At 38.9% G+C, this 21,242-nt stretch overlaps 1 protein-coding gene across 1 annotated transcript; it reads left to right on the top strand.

Annotated features, from left to right (window-relative positions):
• Positions 1-51: 51 nt before the first annotated feature.
• LOC114511106 (zinc finger protein 883-like) lies at positions 52-20,510 on the top strand. Its single transcript, XM_036013224.1, is given in 8 exon segments — positions 52-240; positions 3,232-3,530; positions 5,850-5,976; positions 6,344-6,439; positions 16,411-16,484; positions 17,597-19,199; positions 19,202-19,348; positions 19,850-20,510. Coding segments are annotated over 7 exon segments (2,109 nt in total). The 5' UTR covers positions 52-240; positions 3,232-3,515; the 3' UTR covers positions 19,897-20,510.
• The last annotated feature ends 732 nt before the right edge of the window (positions 20,511-21,242 follow it).

Genomic DNA, 21,242 nt, shown 5'->3' with positions numbered 1-21,242 from the left:
GCGGCCTACTGCAGAAGCATTCACTCAGGTCGGGCTCCGGCCCCGCCCAGCTTTTGAGCTGAGGAGCATGCGCAGCTTTTTATAGACCCTGAAACGGCTGTGGGGTAGCCACGGTCACGCGGTTCTTCTTTGTTCCTGTTCTTCTGGTTGAAACCTGATTTCTTCAGCCCATCTTCCGAGCAGGTGAAGCCTGAGGGGCAGTACAGACGTAGAAATCTCCGACCTGTTCCTCCTCCAGCGGTGAGTCCCGCGTCCCTGTGAGACGCTCCTCGTAGACGCCCCGCGTTTGTTTCTGGGGAAACTCCGAGGCCGTTCCTCCCGCGGTCTTTCCGCCTTCGGGCCGTTGGGCACCCCCTGCTCCGTGGTTTTCCTGCTGAAAGCCTTTCCCCTGGGGAGCCTTCCCACCCCAGGCCTTTTAAAGTCTCGCGAGCCAGACTCGGTCAGTGTAGTCAAATCTTTCGTGCCCCTCCCGTCGCCTCGCCGCTTTTGGTCCTTAGAGACAGGATTGCCAGTTCTGATAGTCTGCAGTCCACCCCCTTCCCCCAAGTAACCCCCCAACAAGTTTAATAAGAGACCCAGATCCCAGGAAGAGCATACTTTCCATATGGTGGGGCTTAGGAGGGGAAGATACGGTGTCCCCAGAAGAAGTGACCCACCACACGCTGGGGAGGGGATTTGTGGAAGCGGTGAGGGCGAAGGGGTGGCAGGGAAAACGGTGGAACGAGCCTCTGAGGGGATCCGGAGACGGAATGACAGAGATGGACACGTGAGGGGGAGAAAAGGTTGGTGAGGGGCCCTAAGAGACGACAACGCAGGGAATGTGGGAGGGACGGGGCCCGCGACCCGCGACGTAGGAGTGAAAGGTAAGTGGCAAAAGGACCCTGAGGAGGAAGAGAGGGAAGAAATGCCAAGGATACCGGGGAGCTGACAGGGAGAGAGGGGCCTTTGAGCAGAGGTGGGAGCAGCAAAGGGCAAGACGCCGCAGACGGAGGGAGTGGTTCTGAGGAGAGCAGCTGGGGCAGCGAGAGCAGGACGGACGGAAAGGGGTTGGAGGGAGGAGCAGCACTGACAGTCAGCCAGCTAGGGGGCAGGGTGACAGTACAGACTGTAATGGGCAGCAGAGGGGACACAGGTATGTGGGGGGCGGGGCTCAAACGTGTACAGAGATGGGAGCAATCAAAACTATGGAGAAAGAGCAAGTGAAGGTGAAATAGGCTACAAGAGTTTCGTGGAACAGGTGTAAGCACATGAATAGGGAAGAAAAGAGAAAGATCTCGAGGGGGGAGGGAAAACGGGAAAGGACAACAGTGCAGAGAAACAGGAAAGAGACAGAAACAGAAATACAGAGAAATGCATAGAAATACAGAGTAGCAGGAAGAAGGGCAACCTGGATGTGGATGAGTGATGAGCTGATGGGATGTGGAGGATTAAGTTGTGATTTATGGGCTGTGGCTTTATAATCTATTCAGTTTAACATTTGCTGAGTTGTTTCAGCTAAACAGAGTTGAATGATAATTACAAATCTCCAGTTTATAAGGCTCATAAATTTTATAATAGTTTGCTTCCAATTGCAACCTTTATTCACTGAGAGGGCAGAGACTTGTATGCCAGTGTTGGGTCCTTTCTCATATCCTGGAATGGCAAGAGGGAGGTGACCTGGGACAAGAAATGACTGAGTCTGTCACCATACTTTGATCAAAGAAGTCATTACAGTAAAAACAAACAAACAAACCAAATTCCACACACTCTTCCATTAAAATACGTTATGTCTAGTTTCATTTCTGAGCCCTGCATCTTTTCTGTTTATCATATGTTGGAACATCCAGTGATACTTCTTCAATATTAGATTATTTCAGTGTGTACTTTGTAAAAATGTCAATGATCTTTTTTTTTAAGATGTCAGTGATCTTAACACTGATCAGAACCAAGTCATGACTTTGTCTAATATTCTACAGCTTTTTCCTTCCCTTTTGTGACTCATTGAATTAGTGACTGTGAGCCACAAAGGAGCTGTTCCCCTCGTGTCCCTCTTATCCTTTCTCTGAAAATACTGAAGGAGGGACTGGATTGACCTGAACATGGTTCCCAGAAAGGCCATCTATTGATTGTGTAATTTGATGAACATATTTTCATAGCTAATATTTTTAAAGCTTTCAGCATGAAAACTTGCATTTATCATTTTGTGATTTTAAAATAATTTTTTGTAATTTCCTGGAAAAGAAAAAAAATTTGACTAGGGCTGTTGTTTTAGAAGTTTCTGCCTAAAGTCCTCCCTGTATCCAGAGGTCTGAGGTGTGCTGGTTGTGATATATCTGGCCCAGTGCTACAGCAAACAGCTCTGGGGGAGCAACGAAGGCACCAGGAGGGAATTAGATCAAGATGCCATTTCATGGGCCCTACTGCAAACCTGCAGAATTATAACTTAGTGGAGCCCTAATTCCCTAGGGGTCTGCATGCTTATTAAAGCTAAACTGTTTCCCTCCAGATTCCTGTTAAATCACCAGAAAAGTTTTAAGAAATGACACCAGCTGTGTCATCATCCACAGAATTGGACAACTGCTCTGGGTGGAGCATCATTGTTTAATGAGGTGCTCCAGGTAATGCTCAGGTAAGTCCAGAGATTAGCAGGAAATGCTCTGGAGTACATTTCTTTTAATCTGCAACCAGAGGGTATGCTTATTGATTTTAGAGAGAGGGGAAAAGAGAGAAAGTGACAAACAGTAATGTGAAAGAGAAAGAGCTATGTGCTCCTTCCTGCATGGGTCCTGATTGGGGATCCAATCCACAACCTAGGTAAGTATCCTGACCTTCCATGGTCCTGGACCCACAGGAAAGGTTATGGTCTCAGGACCCACAACCTTTTATATGTTGGAATTGTTCCAACCCAGGGAAACATCCAGTTCCAACATATGAAAGACCAATGCTGCAACGACCTGAGCCACCTGGCTAGGGCATGCATGTTGTTTAATAAGAAAAATTTTATTTAGAAAGTCAAAGGTAGAAGAAGTGGGCTCAGGGAACCAGAGACAAGAGTCATAAGATGGGCCCTGGAGCTTAGGAGAAAGAAAGGGCAAAGGTTATCTTCAGAGGGGGAACAAAGGAGAATGGGAAGGACAAGGCGTGCCCTGATGCATTTGTAAGAGTGAGAAGCAGGCTTTGGTTAGGGAAGGTAATAGGGAGCTCTGCTGGGTTTGAGGTTCAGGAGAGCAATGCATGTTCTTCTATCTGTAGGAGTTTGTGAATATCTGTGGGAGAAGAGAGCACCTAAAAAGAAGAAAGAAAACTCAGTGTGGTTTCCATGTGGGAGCTCTGTATACCTGACTCTCCTTTGATAAAGGACTGGAGAAAGTGGCCTTTTCAGCATTTCCAGGTTTCTTTTGCTTGTGAGTGTGGTGGAAGCAGAAAAAGGGGCTGTGTTGAGGCCTTTGAAGGTACGTTGTCAAAATGCAGATGTGACTCCTCTGCATGTCATCACCTGAGAAAAGAACCAAGAGCAGGAGCAGGACCACGAGGACATGGCTACTTCTCAGGTAAACGATGTGTCTTGGGTGAGAAGAGAGGCTATGTTTGCTTTTCCTCCTAACGTCAGTGGATTTAGAACCAGCTCCTTCTCTGCTTCTGATGTTTCTGACTAGTGAGGTGTTTTTTTTATTCTACTTATTTTTTCCTTTGTTTCTTATGATTGTCAAGATCAGCAGTTTGTACACTTATTTCCTTTGCCCAGAGCCTTCTCTACATTTTCATTATCCATTTTCCCCAAGGACACAAAGAATTCCCATCCTGAATTAATGACCTTTAACTACTGAAAATATTCCCTCTGTGATAAATCAACCTGGGAAGGCACCCTTGTCCAGTATCCCTCTTAGGATGGGCCAGAAGCTTGGCTATTGGTGAAGAAGGGACATGGAGGTTTTAGGTTTATGTGGCTGCAACATCAGCTCTGTAGATCAGGGGTAAGAATGCACAATTTACTGGTGAGGATAGCTCGGAAAGTTCTGACAAAGAAGAGACTTGGTTACTAGTTTGAGACAAAAGTTTTGCTATTTAAATGCACTACAGTATTTGTGTCAACAGGTAGGAGATACATATGCACTTACATTTGCAAAAATTAAAGTTTATTTGTGATCACTTTCAAATAATGATTTTTTTATTTCTGTATTTTTTGCCAGTAATGTCACAGCAGTGATGACATGTCCTTCTGTGTGCCTCACTCAGCTGATATCTATTTTTCCAGTCCAGTTTATATTCACCTGACTGAAGTGCTCTCTTCAGTATAGAGTAATAGTTTCTCTTTGTAATTAACAAGGATCTACAAAGGAATTACTGAGAGATATGCAAAAACCATCACATTTCCCATCTACTTAGTTTCTGTTTACCTTGGAAAATGAAGGCTGTACTTTATTTCCTAGAGATAATTGGTTTTTTTTTTTTAACACTGATTTTTTTAAAGATTTTATTTATTTATTTTTAGGGAGGGAAGGAAGGGGGGGAGAGAGAGAGAAAGAGAGAGAGAGACATCAATGTATGGTTGCTGGGGGTTATGGCCTGCAACCCAGGAATGTACCCTGGCTGGGAATCGAACCTGGGACACTTTGGTTCCCAGCCCGCGCTCAGATAATTGGTTTTTGATGTGGAAGATTTAATTAATCAGGCTTTGTTCCTATAAATTTTGATTATATTCCACACTCATGTTACAGATATATCCTGTTTGTTAGTTTTTATAGTTTGAATAAGGTTTACAAGAGTAATATATGTGTATTTTCAATTCAGTTAAATTTCTAAGATAATAGCTCTCCACTAATGATACACAAAATGTTAAGAGAAATAAAAAACTAAGAAATAGTAGCTCTAACTTTATGTATGTTCCTTTCCTTATTGTGTTTGTAAAACATAAAGAGCACTATCCACAATTAGATTTATGAGATTTACAGAATCAAAAACTTTAATATCATTGACATGAAAATTCTGTTTTCTGTCACTTTTCACTTGTTCCTAGTTTCCATATATCCGTCAGTTTGTGTGCATAAAATGTTAACATTTCAGTTATTTAGGCTTCTTACTTTCCTCAGATGTTTGCATTCTTCTCAGTCACAGAAACACCAATGAATAGTCATGAGGTCTCTTTACATGTATTTGCCTGTGTTTGTTGGAAAATTGTACATCAACTTTGGAGAAAAAATTAGCTCTACTCTTTACTATATGTTTCACAAAATACTCTTCTAACACAAGAAGAGTAATTTTGTTCTAAGATTACTTATAGAGAATTTTCAAATAGTATTTTGACTGTTGTTTCTTATTTCTTAAAAACTGTAAATTTTATAAAACTTTTTCAGTTTCAAGATATGTATGAGTTGTGTATTCTTTTGTGTGCTGTTCAGAAGTATGGCACATGGACCAGAGACATTGCTGTCAGTAGTAGAAAGTGAGCTCGTTAAAGATGTGGAAACACAGGACCCATCCCAGAACTCCTGTATCAGAATCTGCAGTTGTACAAATCTTCCGTTCTCTCTTGTCTGAATTAAATGTGAAAAAGTACTTATACTTTCAACTCACCATGACTTTTGTAGCTGAGAAATGTACACAGCTCATTCTGGATGATATGAATACAACACTCACATACATATGCCTGTGTAGATGCCTTCACTTTAAAGTTTATTTTCCCAAAAAGTAAAGTCTCTGTTTAGGGTTTGTGGTAGTCAACCTCATTTCTCAGTGTTTGAAAATACAATAGAGTATATACCTGAGTCAAAATGATATTAGTAAGTAACTCAGGATACTCTTTTAGCTCAAAACCACTTCTGCTAACACTATTTGCTTGTTAGATGACATTATGAACTGTGCTGTTTCAGGGATTGTTGACCTTCAGGGACGTGTCAGTAGATTTGTCTTGGGAGGAGTGGGAATGCCTGGACCCAGGTCAGCGGAAGTTGTACGTGGATGTGATGTTGGAGAACTACAGGACCCTGGTCTCCCTGGGTGAGGATGACTTCCTTTCAGACCTCCTGCTTCACCTGCGGGATTTCGTTTTCTTTGTTAGTTTAACATCTTCTAGGGACTTCTGCTTTGTGTGGGAGCACTTCAGATTCTTGCTCTCAATGGAGAAATTGGAGGTTATCCAATGTAGAAAGAAAAAGTTTCGTGAACTCTGTGAATTAGAAACTTTTAGTGTCTGAAAACTTTACATGTGGTCTAGAATAATTAAGTTGTTACTGAAAACAGTATTTTGGAAAAATCATTTTCTAGAATATTTTATATTACCAGTTTAGTTACCTGAGAAGAAAGTGGAATGGAAAATGGGAAAATTTCCTCAAAGCTAATGAATGATTCTTTTTCATATAAACAGGTCTTTTTGTCTCTAAGCCAGTTCTGGTCACCTTTTTGGAGCAAATGAAGGAGTGCTGGATTATAAACAGGGAAAAGATGGTATCTGCCCCTCCAGGTAGGTGGGAATGGGGAAGCACATGACACAGGTGAGAGGCCCAAAGGTCATGGAGGAAGCCTGACCTTCAGGTGTGGTTTGGGAAGCTGTGCTTCCGTGGATGCGATTTTGAGAAGCCCAGGTCTAGTTGTGCTGCTGTCATAGATGGCCAGTTTGTCTGGAACATGTCCGGTGACCTCTCTCATGCTGTTAGCACTTGGGGCCAAAGTCTTTTCCTTCACTTGCGAGACCTGCCGTGCTCTGGCTTGTCTTGCATTGCTTTGGGAACCCAGGAACATCTGTGTATGTTGCTGTGAAATGTATGTTAAGCTTTTTTCTTTTTAACTTTTCCTTTTTTTTCATGGAAAGTGATTATGAAGAAAAAGGTTGAGATCCTGGAATTTGGTACAGAAATGCCAAGAACTCTGGGAACAGGTGTCATGTTTTCTGGTTTATAAAATCTAATACTATGGAGTCTTCAAATGAGACCCTACCAAGTTTAGACTGACTCAGTGATTTCATCACAGCAAGATACATCACCCAAAATGAGACAATCTAAGTTTTTGTTTCACTTCAAAATGTCCTTCTGCTTAGTATCAAACACCATAAGAAGTTTACAGTGTATGCTTTAACTCCTTCACGTGAGAGTAGTTTACTGTGTTTATTTACCTCATAAAGTTCTTCAGTAAGTTACTGCCATAAGCTGACTTGACAACACTGCCCACCATGTAGGAAAGTCTCTATTGTCACCTGATTTCTTCCTCACTATCCTTTGGTAAGAAGGGAGTTACAGAATTATTAGGTACTTCATATTTTTAAAATTATTTGGTGGTGCTTTGGTGCTCACTGATTCTGCCCCTTGAGTGTGCTGCTTGTAGAAATGGTAGGGTGGCAGTCTAACATGGACTTAAGCTGTCCACTGGCTGTGGGTCCTCCCTGGAGGTGCAAGGTCAGCCACCACCTCTGAATTGCCCAGGATCACCTGGAACACATTACAGAGAGATGTGCAGATGGCTCCTAATTCAGCTGGGTTTGTAGGGTCCCCAGAGAGGGCAAGATGTGATCCAAGGCCAGCTGTGGGTAGTGCTGGCATTTGGCCATTGAGTGAGAGGTACAGGATGTGCATATACCAGATCCAGCTTGATTGAAAGATTTGGGAGAGTCTGAACCATGACGCAAGAGGGGCCATTTGTGTGGAGAAGCCACTGGATGTGGCTTGGATGGGTTCTCAAGTTGAATGGGGCCAGGTCTCAGGGAATCACTAGGACAGGGCTATAGCACTAGCCAGGTACTCGGAGATTCAGATATGGTACCTTCCTACTATCTCTGTGGTAGAGAGGGCTCAGCAAGGGAATAATGGCCTCAGACAGGACTTCTGTGTGGGTGAAAGCTGCTTCTTCTGCCTCAGCCCTGAAGCCAGACAGTTGAGTCCCTCCCTGAATGTCCCTAGCACCTTTCAATCTATTGTCCCAAGGCTAGAGATCAGAGCTTGTGAGTCCCAATAAGTCTGTGTCAAGCCCTGTAGGAGGAAGACTTGGATGTCAGCATCTCTCAGTCTCATTGAGCTATAATCCTCCCTGGTTTTCCATCGTGTTTCCTTTTCAATGATTCCCCAAATTTAGTTGAGTTATGTTTTTGTTTTTATTCATATATTAGAAAAGTGAGTGATAGTTTTCAACTCAGTACACTTAATATACTGGGATTTAATGAAAATATGAATCAGCCATATGTCATTTGCCATTAAAATTATATGCACATTTGTCTGTTTTTAACCTTATGTTTTTTATGACTTACCATATTCTGCCATGTGTAACTAGCTCCTGTGTATAATGCACCCCCATATACTCTGCCCAAGCTTTCAGGAAAAGAGTATGTTTTATTTCAGTTTTTTAATTCAGTTCTGTATTGATTTATATTTAGTTATTTGTTTTTTGTATCATAAAGGAATTCTAGCATGTTCTTAATATGCTAAATGTTCTTAATATATTCTTATTAAGCATATGCTTAATATGCTTAATTTCCTATGGTATAGGAAATTTTATGTAACAAATAGTTATAAAACACAAGAATCTGAAAAATCAGTTATTTCAGGTGCTACCCATGTATAGTGTACATCTTTAGTTTTCTCTCAAATATTTAGGCAAAACAGGGCACAGTATACATGGGAAAAAATATGGTATCTTGTTTCTTTATGTGGTTTGTTAATGGTCAACATTTGTTTTGTCCAGTGTAGTTACTATAATAGGGTTAACTTTATATTGGTTCATGGGTGAATTTGTAATTCTCTTTTGTGAGATGAAAATATCCCTAAATTGAATATAATTTTGGAAAGTTTTATAAGTATCTCTTTTAGAAACATTGTGTTTTAAAATTTGTTAAAAATCATGTGAGCACAAATGTAGCATCTTTTTTTCAGTATATTTTATTGATTATGCTATTACAGTTGTACCATTTTTCTCTCCTCTTTATCCCCTGCCACCCTGAACCCCGCTTCCCTCCATCATTCCTCCCCTTAGTTCATGTCCATGAGTCATACATGTAAGTTCTTTGTCTTCTCCATTTCCTATACTGTTAACCTTCTGCTGTCTGTTTTGTACCCACCATTTATGCTTCTTTTTCCCTGTACCTTTTCCCCCATTGTTCCCCCACCCCCTCCCCACTGATAACCCTCCCTGTGAACTCCATTTCTGTGATCGTGTTGCTGTTCTAGTTGTTTGCTTAGTTTGTTTTTCTTCTTGTTTTTCTTTAGGCTCAGTTGTTGATAGTTGTGAGTTTGTTGTCATTTTACTGTTCATATTTTTGATCATCTTCTTTTTCTTAGATAAATCCCTTTAACATTTCATAGAATGAGGGCTTGGTGATGATGAGCCCTTGAACTTGACCTTATCTGAGAAGTCCTTTATCTGCCCTTCCATTCTAAATGATAGCTTTGCTGGACCAACTAATCTTGGGTATAGATTCTTGCTTTTCATAAATTTGAATACTTCTTTCCAGCCCCTTCTTGCCTATAAGGTTTCTTTTGAGAAGTTAGGCAATAGGCTTATGGGAACTCCTTTGTAGGCAACTGTCTCCTTTTCTCTTGCTGCTTTTAAGATGCTCTCCTTATCATTAATCTTGGGTAATTTGATTTTGATGTGTCTTGGTGTATTCCTGTTTGGATCCAAGTTGTTTGAGACTCTCTGAGTTTCCTGGACTTATATTTCCTTCTCCAAATTGGAGAAGTTTTCTTTCATTATTTTTCAAATAAGTTTTCAATTTCTTGCTCTTGCTGTTCTCTTTCTGGCACCTGTATGATTCGGATGTTGGAATGGTTAAACTTGTCCCAGAGGTTCCAAAGCCTCTTCTTATTTTTTTGAATTCTTGTTCCTTCCTTCTGTTCTGGTTGAATATTTATGTTTTCCTTTTGTTCCAAATTGTTGGATTGAGTCCTGTTTTTTCTTCCCTTTACTGTTGGTTCCCTGTATATTTTTATTTATTTCACTTTGTATAGCCTTCACTTCTTCCTTTATTTTGCACCCATACTCATTCATCTCTGTGGGAATCCTGATTACCAGTGTTTGGAAGTCTGCCTGTGATAGCTTGGCTGTCTGTTTGTTGCTTAGTTCTTTTTGTAGATTTTTGACCTCTTCCTTCATTTGGTCATATTTCTTGGTGTCTGTGCACCTGTCATGCTTAAGGGGTAGAGCCTGAGATATTGGGTAGTGTGGGGAACCCACCTCATTGCATTGTGGCACTGTGTGCAGTGAAAGTGTCAGGGAGGGAACAATGTTGTTTGGTCCGGTCTCCCTGTTTTCAGTCACTTCCCCCACTATCCAGAAAGTGAATGTGCCCTTCTGGTGGTGGGTGTGTGTGCTTGTGTACATTCTAGGACCCCATTGGCCCCTCCAACAGAATCTCCTATAGGACTGACAGTTTTCCCCCACCTCTGCAAGCCCCACAGGTTTGACAGCCAGAGGATTTGAAGCTTTCTTTTGCCATGCTGGAACCCTAGATTACAGTGTCTGTTTCTTTCCCCAGTTCCTCCTGGTATATGTGCACTTGATTGTGGGATTGTGCTTCTGCCAGCCATCACCTCACCCCCCTGTCTGCTGCCGCCAATTACTGCAAGTTCTCTTAGCCCTGGCTGTGCATTTCCATCCCTCCCACCAGTCCAGATTAATGCTGCTTCTTTAACTCATTGGTTGTCAGGCTTCCATACAGTTCGATTTTCTGGCAGTTTTGCTTGTTTTTTGTTTTTCTGTTGGTTGTTATACTTCTTTAGCTTGTGTGAGGCAGCAAAGCTGTTTACCTATGCCTCCATCTTTGCCAGAGCCCTCCCCCCAATCTAGCATCCTAACCATCTGTAACCTTATAGTCCAATCATGTGAAGTATATCCCTTTGTTGTACATGTGACCTCTTGCAATTTTCATGTGACAGAAATGTCTCAGTGTACATTAAACATTTCATCATTTGTCTTAAAATCAAGGCTCAGGTAATTATCTTTGTTTTTTTCCTGTGAGGTGGACTCCATTAGATTACTTACCTAAATGCACCCTATATTATCTGTGTCTTTGTGACTTGTGAGCTTCATGTAAAAAACGTCCTCTGTGTTTGTCATTGTGCTATGTGTTGTTAAGATTCTTTCCAATTTGCTAACAGAATATAACTCCTCTGTATGTATATAGTACATTTTTTTTAATCTCTTTATTTATCCACAGACATTGGGGTTGCTTCCATCTCTTATAGGCTTTTGTGAATTGTACTATAGTCAACACAGGTGTGCCAATGTTTCTCTCAAATCCTCCTTTGAATTCTTTTGGACAAATACCCAGAAGCAGAAGCATGCAATTAGAAAACAATTCTAGTTTTAATTGTTTTATATCCAACTTGTTATTGATACTGTGTGTACCAATTTATCTTTCATTCAGTTATGTACAGGGTCTGTTTTCTCCACATTTTTGGAAAACACTTAATATTGTTTCTGGGTTTTTTTTTTATACTGATCATCTTAATTGTGAATTGATATATATAAATATATATACACAATTCATACATACATACATACATACATACAGGGTGTGTGTGTGTGTTTTAGTAGAGAATGCAAACACATGATTCTTGGACCTGTGTAAAGAACCATAGGAAAGACACAGAGACTTGAGTAAACATACATCAGAGAGGAAGGTCTATGAATGACTTTTTCAAAGAGCAGTTTTGGCTTTGCTGCCAAGTTGTGTAAAAGTTAATAAGAACTCACACATACATAACCCCCATCCTTTCTCAGTGCTCCCACCTGAATAGTACATTCGTGACATTTATGAAGTTAAATTGGTCCATCCTGATCAAATGAAGTTCATGTTCTTTTGTTAAATACTAAGGAACACAATTACTGGATCGTATAATAAGTGTATGTTTAGTTTTGTTAGAACCTCCAAACTGTTTCCTAGGGACTGAACAATTTTACATTTTCACCAGCAATGAATGAGAGTTCCAGTTGCCCCACATCTACAGCAGCATTTGCTGTTGTCAGCACTGCTCGTTTAGTTTTCCTATGCATTTCCTTACTGACTTAAGATGTGGAAGTTCTTTTCAGATACTGATTTTCTATCTATATATCTTTTTTAGTGTGCTTTCTTTTAAGGTATCTGAGCCATTTTAGTCAGGTTTGTTTTCTTGTCACTGTTGAGTTTAAAAATATCTTTGTATGTTACATGTAATCCTGTATATGTGATCTTTAGCAAATATTTTTTTCTTAGCTTGTGGATTCTCTTTCTTTCTCTCATGATGAGTATCATATATTTTTTTCCTTAATGTTTTAGTTACGGCATGGGAATTTAAATCTTAATATAGGTTGATAATACATAATGAAAAACAAAGATGGTTAAGAATATATCTTGAAAAAGTGTGATCTGTATACCATGAAGATCGCTTCAATAACTTGGAGATTACCATATTTCTTGGATCATAACACACACCTAGGTTTTAGAGAAGGAAAACAGGAAAAAATTTTTTGAAGCAAAAAGTGTGGTAAAATATTTAATGATATAAATAACATGATATTTCAGCAATGTAAATGTAAACAGAACTCAACAGCAGCATTAAGAACCATTATTCCTCTCAAATTTGGGGGTCAAGTGGGTGGGTATGTCTTATAGTCCACAAAATACACTGTTTGCAGTTGTATTTTTTGAATATAGAGCATAAACATACAGAGTCACATCATGAAGAGGGATGTGATGAGATAATCATTTTCTGACGTTACATGTCAACTAAAATAACATTTTTAATTTCTCCCAAATCATACACTACCAGTTAGCAATGGTAATTTTTTTCAGTTCCATATCTTCACTACTGTAAAGAATGCTGCATTTGATATGGGTGTTCATACACTGCTTTGAATTTATATGCTCATATTCTTTGAGTGACTCCCCAGAAATGGAATTGCTGTGTCCTGTGGTACCTGTTGGCCAATTTTTGAGGAACCTTCTTATTTTTGTAGTGGCTGCATGAGCGTTGTCATTTCTCTTTATCATTGTTGGTGCTCGTTTGTTGATTTATTTGAAATTGTCATCCTGTAACATGTGCGATGGTATTTCGTTGTGGGTCCAAGTTGCATTTCTCTGATGATGAATGATGTTGAACATCTTTTCATATGTCTATTGGCCCTCTTTCTGTCCTGTTTCAAGAAATATCTATTCAGGACATCTACCATTTTTTAATGAGATTGTTTGATTTTTTTCAATGTTGTGTAAGTTCTTTATATATTTTGGATATTTAGCATCATTGGTGGATAACTTTCCCTATTTGGTAGATTGGTTATTTGTTCTTTGTTTTGTTCATGGTTTCCTTTGCTGTGCAAAAACTTATATTGTTGTAGTCTCATTTGTTTATTTTTTTTTTGATTGCTGTATCTACCTACAGATGTACACATATTTGTAAGATGTATAGGAGATTTCATTGTCTATCTTTTTATTCCAGTGTTTTCATAGTTCCAGGTCTTACATTCTGCTTTTTAATCCATTTTCAGTATATTTTGGTACATGGCAAAGTGGTCTAGTTACGTTTTTTTGTGTGTTAGTTCAGTTTCTCTTGCATAACTTATTAAAGAATCTGTCTGTCCTCATTGTGTGTCCCTGACGTTTTTCTTATAGATTAGCTAACTAGATGTCTTTGGTCATTTCTAAAATTGTGTTACTTCTTTTATCATGGTGTTTTTTTAAAGATAACTTTATATATTGAGAATGCTAAAGATTTAGAAAATATATGCTTTGCACTAATTTTCTTCCATTCCACAGGTTGTGGTTTTCACTCACTGGTGATTAGCCTTAATGTGCAGAAGTTTTTCTATTAGGTATAATCCCATTTGTTTCTGTTTACTTTGTTTACCTTTTCTTTTGGTGTTACAGTGCAAAAAAAAGGTCAAAATCTTTTTTATGCCTTTTCATTTAGTAGATTAACAGTTACTGGTTTTATGTTAAATTTTTTCTTCCATTCTCATTCACTGTTTGTATATTATTTTATGTAGGGGTCCAACTTGACTCATTATTTTACACATGAACAACCAGTTTTTTCACCAGTCTTTGATGATGTGAATATCCTTTTCTTATTTGGTTGTGTTTGGCCTCCTTGTGGAAGTTCCTTTGACCTTATATAGGAGAAGTTGTATGTAAAATCTTTCATGCACCATGCTTATTTATTTACATCTGCCTTAGTGGTTTTTATATACTTTATTAATAAGAGAAGCTTTGAAATGTTTTTAAAAATCTTTTATTTATATAGTTTTATGGAGAGGGTATTGAGGGAGGAAAAAAGGGAGAGAAAGATCAATATGCGAGAGAAACATCACTTGGTTGCATCTGTCCTGCTTCCAAAGGAGAGATGACTTACAACCCAGGTACGTGCTCTGACTTGGAATTGAATGGGCCACCTTTTTGGGGGAATCATACTCAACCCACCGAGTTACACCAGTCAGCCCCCATCTTAATTTTGGCTGAACTATTCTATTTTTGCCAAAAGTGTCATTGGGTTTTGATCGGTATTGCTTTACATGTTTAGATCACCTGGGGTACTACTGATGGATGGCTTACACTCTTATCATTCCAATGTATGATCATGGAATAAATGTTTTTTAAGTTCTTAGTTTTTAATCCTCTTGTGAAAAATCTCCATAGTTCCCACTGATAAAGTCACTGAAGAATCTTGACTCATTTTTTTTTTGTTAGCGCCAATATCGGCGTTCGCAGGCCCCCTGACTTTCTTCATTGTGTTCTTATGTACCTATCTCTGTTTTCTTGAGGTCTTCTTCTTCACATACAGGTCATTTCATACAAGTCTGTTGGGGATGGCTCTGTGTGGTTTCAGAGACTGTAGCTCCCTGAGAGCAAGCTCTGAAAGGGGCTCTAAGTCTCCCTGGAAAACCAGGTCATAACACAGGTCACAGGCATGACTCGATTGTAACTCGGAGGGTCCCGTGGGCATCAGGCCTAAAATGTACATATTTGTCCTTTGAAGCCAGCTGTGTTCAGAGATAAGACCTATAGGTATAACCCAGATGTTTGAGTTCAAGGCATAACGAGAGAAACTCCTATTCCTACTCCTACTCATATATGCCTTTACAGCCGTCTGGCCTCAGGATATCTCACAGACCCCAACTGGAAAAGATTTCTATGTTTCTTCAATTTTTATGTATAGATAGTGTTAGTGTTTTATGACTATAGCCTTGTTCAACATTGACTGATAAAAGGTATGCACGTGTGCTGTGTCCCCCTGCATTTCCCAAGCATAACATAAGCCATGTCAGAGAAGTGCTCAGGGTATATTCGTCCCTAGAGGGAACCTAGCTGGCCGATGTTCCCCTCACAAGTCTATGTTTGGGATCTTTTTGTGTGTGTGTAATCTATTGGATCATAAATCAAGCCAAAGCCAGTTGTCTTGCCACCTCCAAAATGGATTCTGAATCTACACATAAAGCTGACATTTGGGGTGACGAAGTAGTATTTCACAAAATAGACCATATAACTATGATCCTTCATAATTGAAAATATCACCTGTAGCTCTGGTTGTGGTTTCTTGGTTTTCTGGTGCAATCTATCAAGAGTCAAAATTCCATTTCAATTAAATATATTATGCTGACAGGCAATATAAATCACAAGAGTCATTACCCTTAGACATAGAGTGGCCAGGAAATCAGTGAAAAGAATGGAGACCAGAACTCCAACTCTAAGCAATCAGCTAGAAGTAATTCATCAACAGTTCCATATCCCTAGAAGGAAAGGAAATTATATCAATACATGCTACATCCTTAATGAAAAGGACAATTCTTTCTCTTTTTTGCATGCCTTTCTCTGTAATCACAGGGATGTAGGCCACAATGTGATCAGCAGGAACAAAATCACACTACAAAGACCATTCCCTTAATAAAAGTAAAGATATCTGCTTCATTTATTTAAATACTATACATTTTTGTATTCATACATTTTTGTATTCATACATTTATAGAATACCTGCTGTATAAAAAGGATTAAGACTTATCTCTGAAACACACAGTAAGAACATTTTGCAAATGAGGTTTTAGGTTTCCTCTCCCATCATCCCCTACCTTTGGCTGTCCTTTCTCATACCTACAAGTGCCTAGGAACAAACATCAGATAAGAAATAGCATAAAAAACAAATTTCTTCCATGCTGTTGTCTGTGTAGTGTGAAAAACATTATGATTGGTTGATGAGGTAGTCTACTGGTCTTGAACTTGGTGGTCAGGACATTTACTGTGTTATTGATGATGGTGACCAGTCTTTAAGCAACCAAGGAAAAAAGCTGAATTTTTCATTAGTGGATTTTTTTTCTTGAATACAAACTTTTTGATGTGACTTTTTCTCATTATACCTTTTCTTGCTTTGGACATTTAACTTCCTTTAGGAGTACTCAAAAATGGAATGTGGTTAAAACCTGCTGGTAGGGTCAGTATATGCTCCCGAGAGTGTCAAAGCTGTGAAACTATTTTGTATCTTGCAGCTGTGTCATCTGAAGACAACCAGGCCTTGTTGAGAAAGCCAAGGATAGAAGATTTTTTCTCTAAAGTAATACTGGTAAGATACTGAAGGTGTGCCTTTGATAATATAATGAATGCCTAATAAGAAAGTGTGTGATGAGGAAAAAGCATGTTAAAAGGAACTTAACTAACTTAGGACAGTTATTCCTTGAAAAAATCCTTGTTACCTCTACAGGTCAAAAATGGTACACATTAAAAAAAAATGGTACACATTAGGGAAATATCCTACTTTAAGTAAGTGACAATGCAGATATATGTGTTTCTAAATGTGAAGACTAGAAACAATTTCCTGTGTGTATATATACTTGCAAAGGCAGTTAGGACATTTAGGAACTCATATAATCCATGCTAGGAATAATCATTAGAATTGATTAAATTGTAGATTTAGATTAAATTTTCAGTCAGTGCTTTCTAAAATTTAGTGATATATAATGCACATAGATAATTTAAATATAATAATTCTTTTCATTAAAGACTGATTATCCTTTGTTGAAAAATAAGGGTTGTTTTCATATTTAAATATGTATCATGTTGTATACTTGGGAATGATTTTTTAATTATTTTTTTATTTTTATTTATTTTTTTTAAGATTTTATTTATTTACTTTTAGAGAGGGAAGGGAGGGAGGGAGGGAGAGAGACAGAGAAAGAGAGAGAGAGATATCAATGTGCGGTTGCTGGGGGTTCTGGTCTGCAACCCAGGAATGTACCCTGGCTGGGAATCGAACCTGGGACACTTTGGTTCCCAGCCCGAGCTCAATCCACTGAGCTATGCCATCCAGGGCTAAGGGAATGATTTTTTAAAAAAATTGATTCCTTTTTAGAGAGAGGGGAAGGGAGGGAGAAAGAGAAAGCCAAACATTGTTTTGTGAGAGAAACCTCAATTGGTTGCCATTTGCACATACCTTTACAGTAGATGGAATCTACGATCCAGGCTAGCTCCCTGATTGGGACTAGAACTGGAAAGCCTTCACTTTGTGAAGCAGTGCTCAACGAACCAGTCACACCCTCCATGGCTGGGCACATTTTTTAATACATACAACAAACATTGTTTAGTAGATGTCACAGAATAGTTATTTGGGAATAAGTGTACATGTGTAATGAAAATAAAGCTGATACTAATTGTCTGTTTGTCTTCATTAATTACCAGAGTACATATAGTGAAGAAAGAAGTTATCAAGGTAATGAACATTGGAAAAATTTTGACCATGGCTTTAATCCTTACAGACATCAGAATCTTCAGCTTCCAGACAACCATTATAAAGACCAAAAACTCTTTGACAAAATGTCAAATTACAGTACACATCAGGTTATTCCTATTGTGGAGGAAACACACAAACAAGGTAGATGTGTCCAGTCTTTGAAGCAGTCCTCCAATCACATTAAACAAGGGAATACTGGTACCAGTGAAGTCACTTACCAATGTGTACAATGTAGCAGTGTCTTCGGTCATACACTCAATCAAAATAGACTTAAGAAATGCCAGACTGTAGAAAGCCATCATGAATATAAAGAATGTGGAGAAACATTCAGTTGGCTTTCAGATCTCAGTGTACATCAGAAAAGTCATATGGGAAAGAAATTCTACAAATGTAAATTGTGTGGCAAAGACTTTACAAGGCATTCACGTTTTAGTGCACATGAGAAAAGAATTCATACTGGGGAGAAACATTACCAGTGCAGAGAATGTGGTAAAGCCTTTAGCAAGTTGTCATACCTTAAGCGGCATGAGAGAATTCATACGGGAGAAAGGCCTTATCAATGTATAGAATGTGGGAAAGCCTTTAGCCAGTCCTCAGGGCTTATTCAACATCAGAAAATTCATACTGGGGAAAAGCCTTATAAATGTAGAGAATGTGGTAAAGCCTTTAGCAAATTGTCATACCTTACACGGCATGAGAAAATTCATACAGGAGAAAGGCCTTATAAATGTAGAGAATGTGATAAAACCTTTATGTGGTTGTCAGACCTTACAAGACATGAGAACATTCATACTGGTGAGAAGCTTTATCAATGTAGAGTGTGTGGTAAAGCTTTTAAGCAGTCCTCAAAACTTAAATGCCATCACAGAATTCATACTGGAGAAAAGCCATATAAATGTAAAGACTGCGATAAATCATTTCGCCAGTCCTCAGCCCTTATTTACCATCAGAAAATTCATACTGGAGAGAAGCCTTATAAATGTAGAGAATGTGGTAAAGCCTTTATGGAGTCCTCAGTCCTTTCTAAACATCAGAGAATTCATACTGGGGAGAAGCCTTATAAATGTAGAGAATGTGGTAAAGACTTTGCCTGGTACTCATCACTTAATCTACATCAGAGAATTCATTCAGGTGAGAAGCCTTATAAATGTAGAGAATGTGGTAAAGACTTTGCCCGGTCCTCAAAACTTAATCAACATCAGAGAATACATTCGGGAGAAAAGCCTTATAAATGTAGAGAATGTGGTAAGGACTTTGCCCGGTCCTCAAAACTTAGTCAACATCAGAGAATTCATTCAGGAGAGAAGCCTTATAAATGTAGAGAATGTGGTAAAGCCTTTACAGATTCCTCAAGCCTTACTAAACATCAGAGAATTCATACTGGGGAGAAGCCTTATAGATGTAGAGAATGTGGTAAAGACTTTGCCTGGGGCTCGTCACTTTATCTACATCAGAGAATTCATTCGGGTGAGAAGCCTTATAAATGTAGAGAATGTGGTAAAGACTTTGCCCAGTCCTCAAAACTTAATCAGCACCAGAAAAGTCATGCTGGACACAGCCTTATAAATGTAGAGAATGTGGTAAAACATGTGGGTGTTCCTCCACCCTTATTCAACATCAAAGAAATCATCCTGAAGGAAAGCCTTACATATGTTCAGAGTGTGGTAAATCCATTAGCAAGTCCTTAAATCTTACTCAACATCAGAAAATGCATACTAGAGAGAAACCTTATAAATACAGAGAATATGGAAAAGCATTTAGGCAGTCCTCAAAACTTAATCAGCATCAGAAATTACTTTTGGGGTAGAAGCCTTATAAATGTAGAGAATGTGGTAAAGCATTTAGCAAGTTCTCATATCTTTGTCAACTTCAGAACATTCATACTAGTGAGAGGCCTTATCAATGTGGAGAATGTGTAAAGCATTTAGGCAGTCTGAACACCTTACTAAACATGAAAAATTTATATGGGAGAGAAGCCTTATGGAAGTAAGAATGCTGTAAAGCCTTCAACCAGTCTGCATACCTTACTCAACATCAGATCATTCATCCTGTAGAGATGCCTTGTGTATATAGAAAAATGTGGTAAACCCTTTAGCAAGTCTGTAACCCTTACTAAACATCAGAAAGTTCCTACTGGAGAGAAGACTTAAAAATGAAGAGAATGTGGCAAAGACTTTATGAAGGCTTCAACACTACTAGACATCAGAAAATTTATACTGGAGAGAAGCTTTATAAATACAGAGAATGAAAGAAAGCTTTTAGCCCATCCTCAAAACTTAATTGGCATCAGAGATTTAAAATGGGACATAAGACTTGTAAATGCAGAGAATGTAGCAAAGCCTTTAGGTGTTCCTAAAATCTTAATCGACATCAGCGAATCTATACTGGAGAGGAGTCTTATAAATGTAGAGAATGTGGTAAGGGGCTTAGCCAGTCCTCTCACCTTTCTAAACGTCAGAATATTCATACTGGAAATAATGTATATTATGTAGTGAAGCCATTAGGCTGTCCTCATACCTTACTGACATCACAGAATTCATAGAGGATAAAAACTACAAATGTAGGGAATGGGTCATAGCTTTTCACCTGTGCCCAGTATTTCCTCAACATAGGAGAATTTATGCTACAGAGAAACAAGGAAATTTGAAAAACTTGACAATACCTTTCACCATTGTTCAACTGTCATTCAACATCAGAGAAGACTTAAAAATATAATGAATTTGGCAAAGCTCTTAATCCTCCTTCATACCTTAATTCACATCTGATAATTCATACAGGAGAGAAGCATAACCAATATATTTAAAATGTTGCAAAGCTCTAACCAGTATTGAAACTTGAGTCAACATCAGAGTTAATTGTAAATAAAAACAATGCAAATGAAAAGCATGTTGAACACTTTTTCAGTATTCACAGCTTGTTTGATATATAAAAATTCATACTAGAGCCCTGGCTGGTGTGGCTTGAGTTGACTGAGCACTGGCCTGCAAACTGAAAAGTTGCTGGTTCATTTCCAGTCAGCGCCCATGCCTGGTTTGGGGACCATGTCCCCAGTTGGGGGCATGGGAGTGGCAACTGATGAACACATCTCTCCCATGTTAATATTTCCCTCCCTTCTCCTCTCTATAAAAGTAAATAAAATCTTGTGTTTTCTTTCTTTCTTTCTTTTTTTTTAGGAATTTAGCTATTTACTTATTTTTAGATAGAAGGGAAGCAGAGAGGGAGAGGAAGTCATTTTGTGGTTGCCTGTTGCATGCCCTCTACTGGATACCAGCAACCCATGCATGTGCCCTGAACTGTGGATCGAACCAGGGACTCTCTGCTCTGCAGGCCTGTGCTCAATCCACTGAGCTACACCAGCCAGGGAAAAATCTTATTTTTTAAACTAAAGAATATTTATTTATTTTGCACTCAGACTTTATCTTAGGATATACTAAATTGTGTCACCATCCCCCACCCCAACTTGAAGAAGGATTAGTACAGATATGAAGATTAACTGACAAAAACTTTCTTCTAAATCATCATAACAATGTTTAAGTAAGAAAGGGGTGAGGGTTATGGGATTTTCAGATTGGAGAAGATTCTTACATATCATCT

This window comes from Phyllostomus discolor, chromosome 12 (assembly GCF_004126475.2).
Source record: "Phyllostomus discolor isolate MPI-MPIP mPhyDis1 chromosome 12, mPhyDis1.pri.v3, whole genome shotgun sequence".
NCBI classification, from domain to species: domain Eukaryota; kingdom Metazoa; phylum Chordata; class Mammalia; order Chiroptera; family Phyllostomidae; genus Phyllostomus; species Phyllostomus discolor.
Note: the sequence above shows the minus strand (reverse complement) of the source record. Positions and strands in the feature narration are given on the sequence as shown.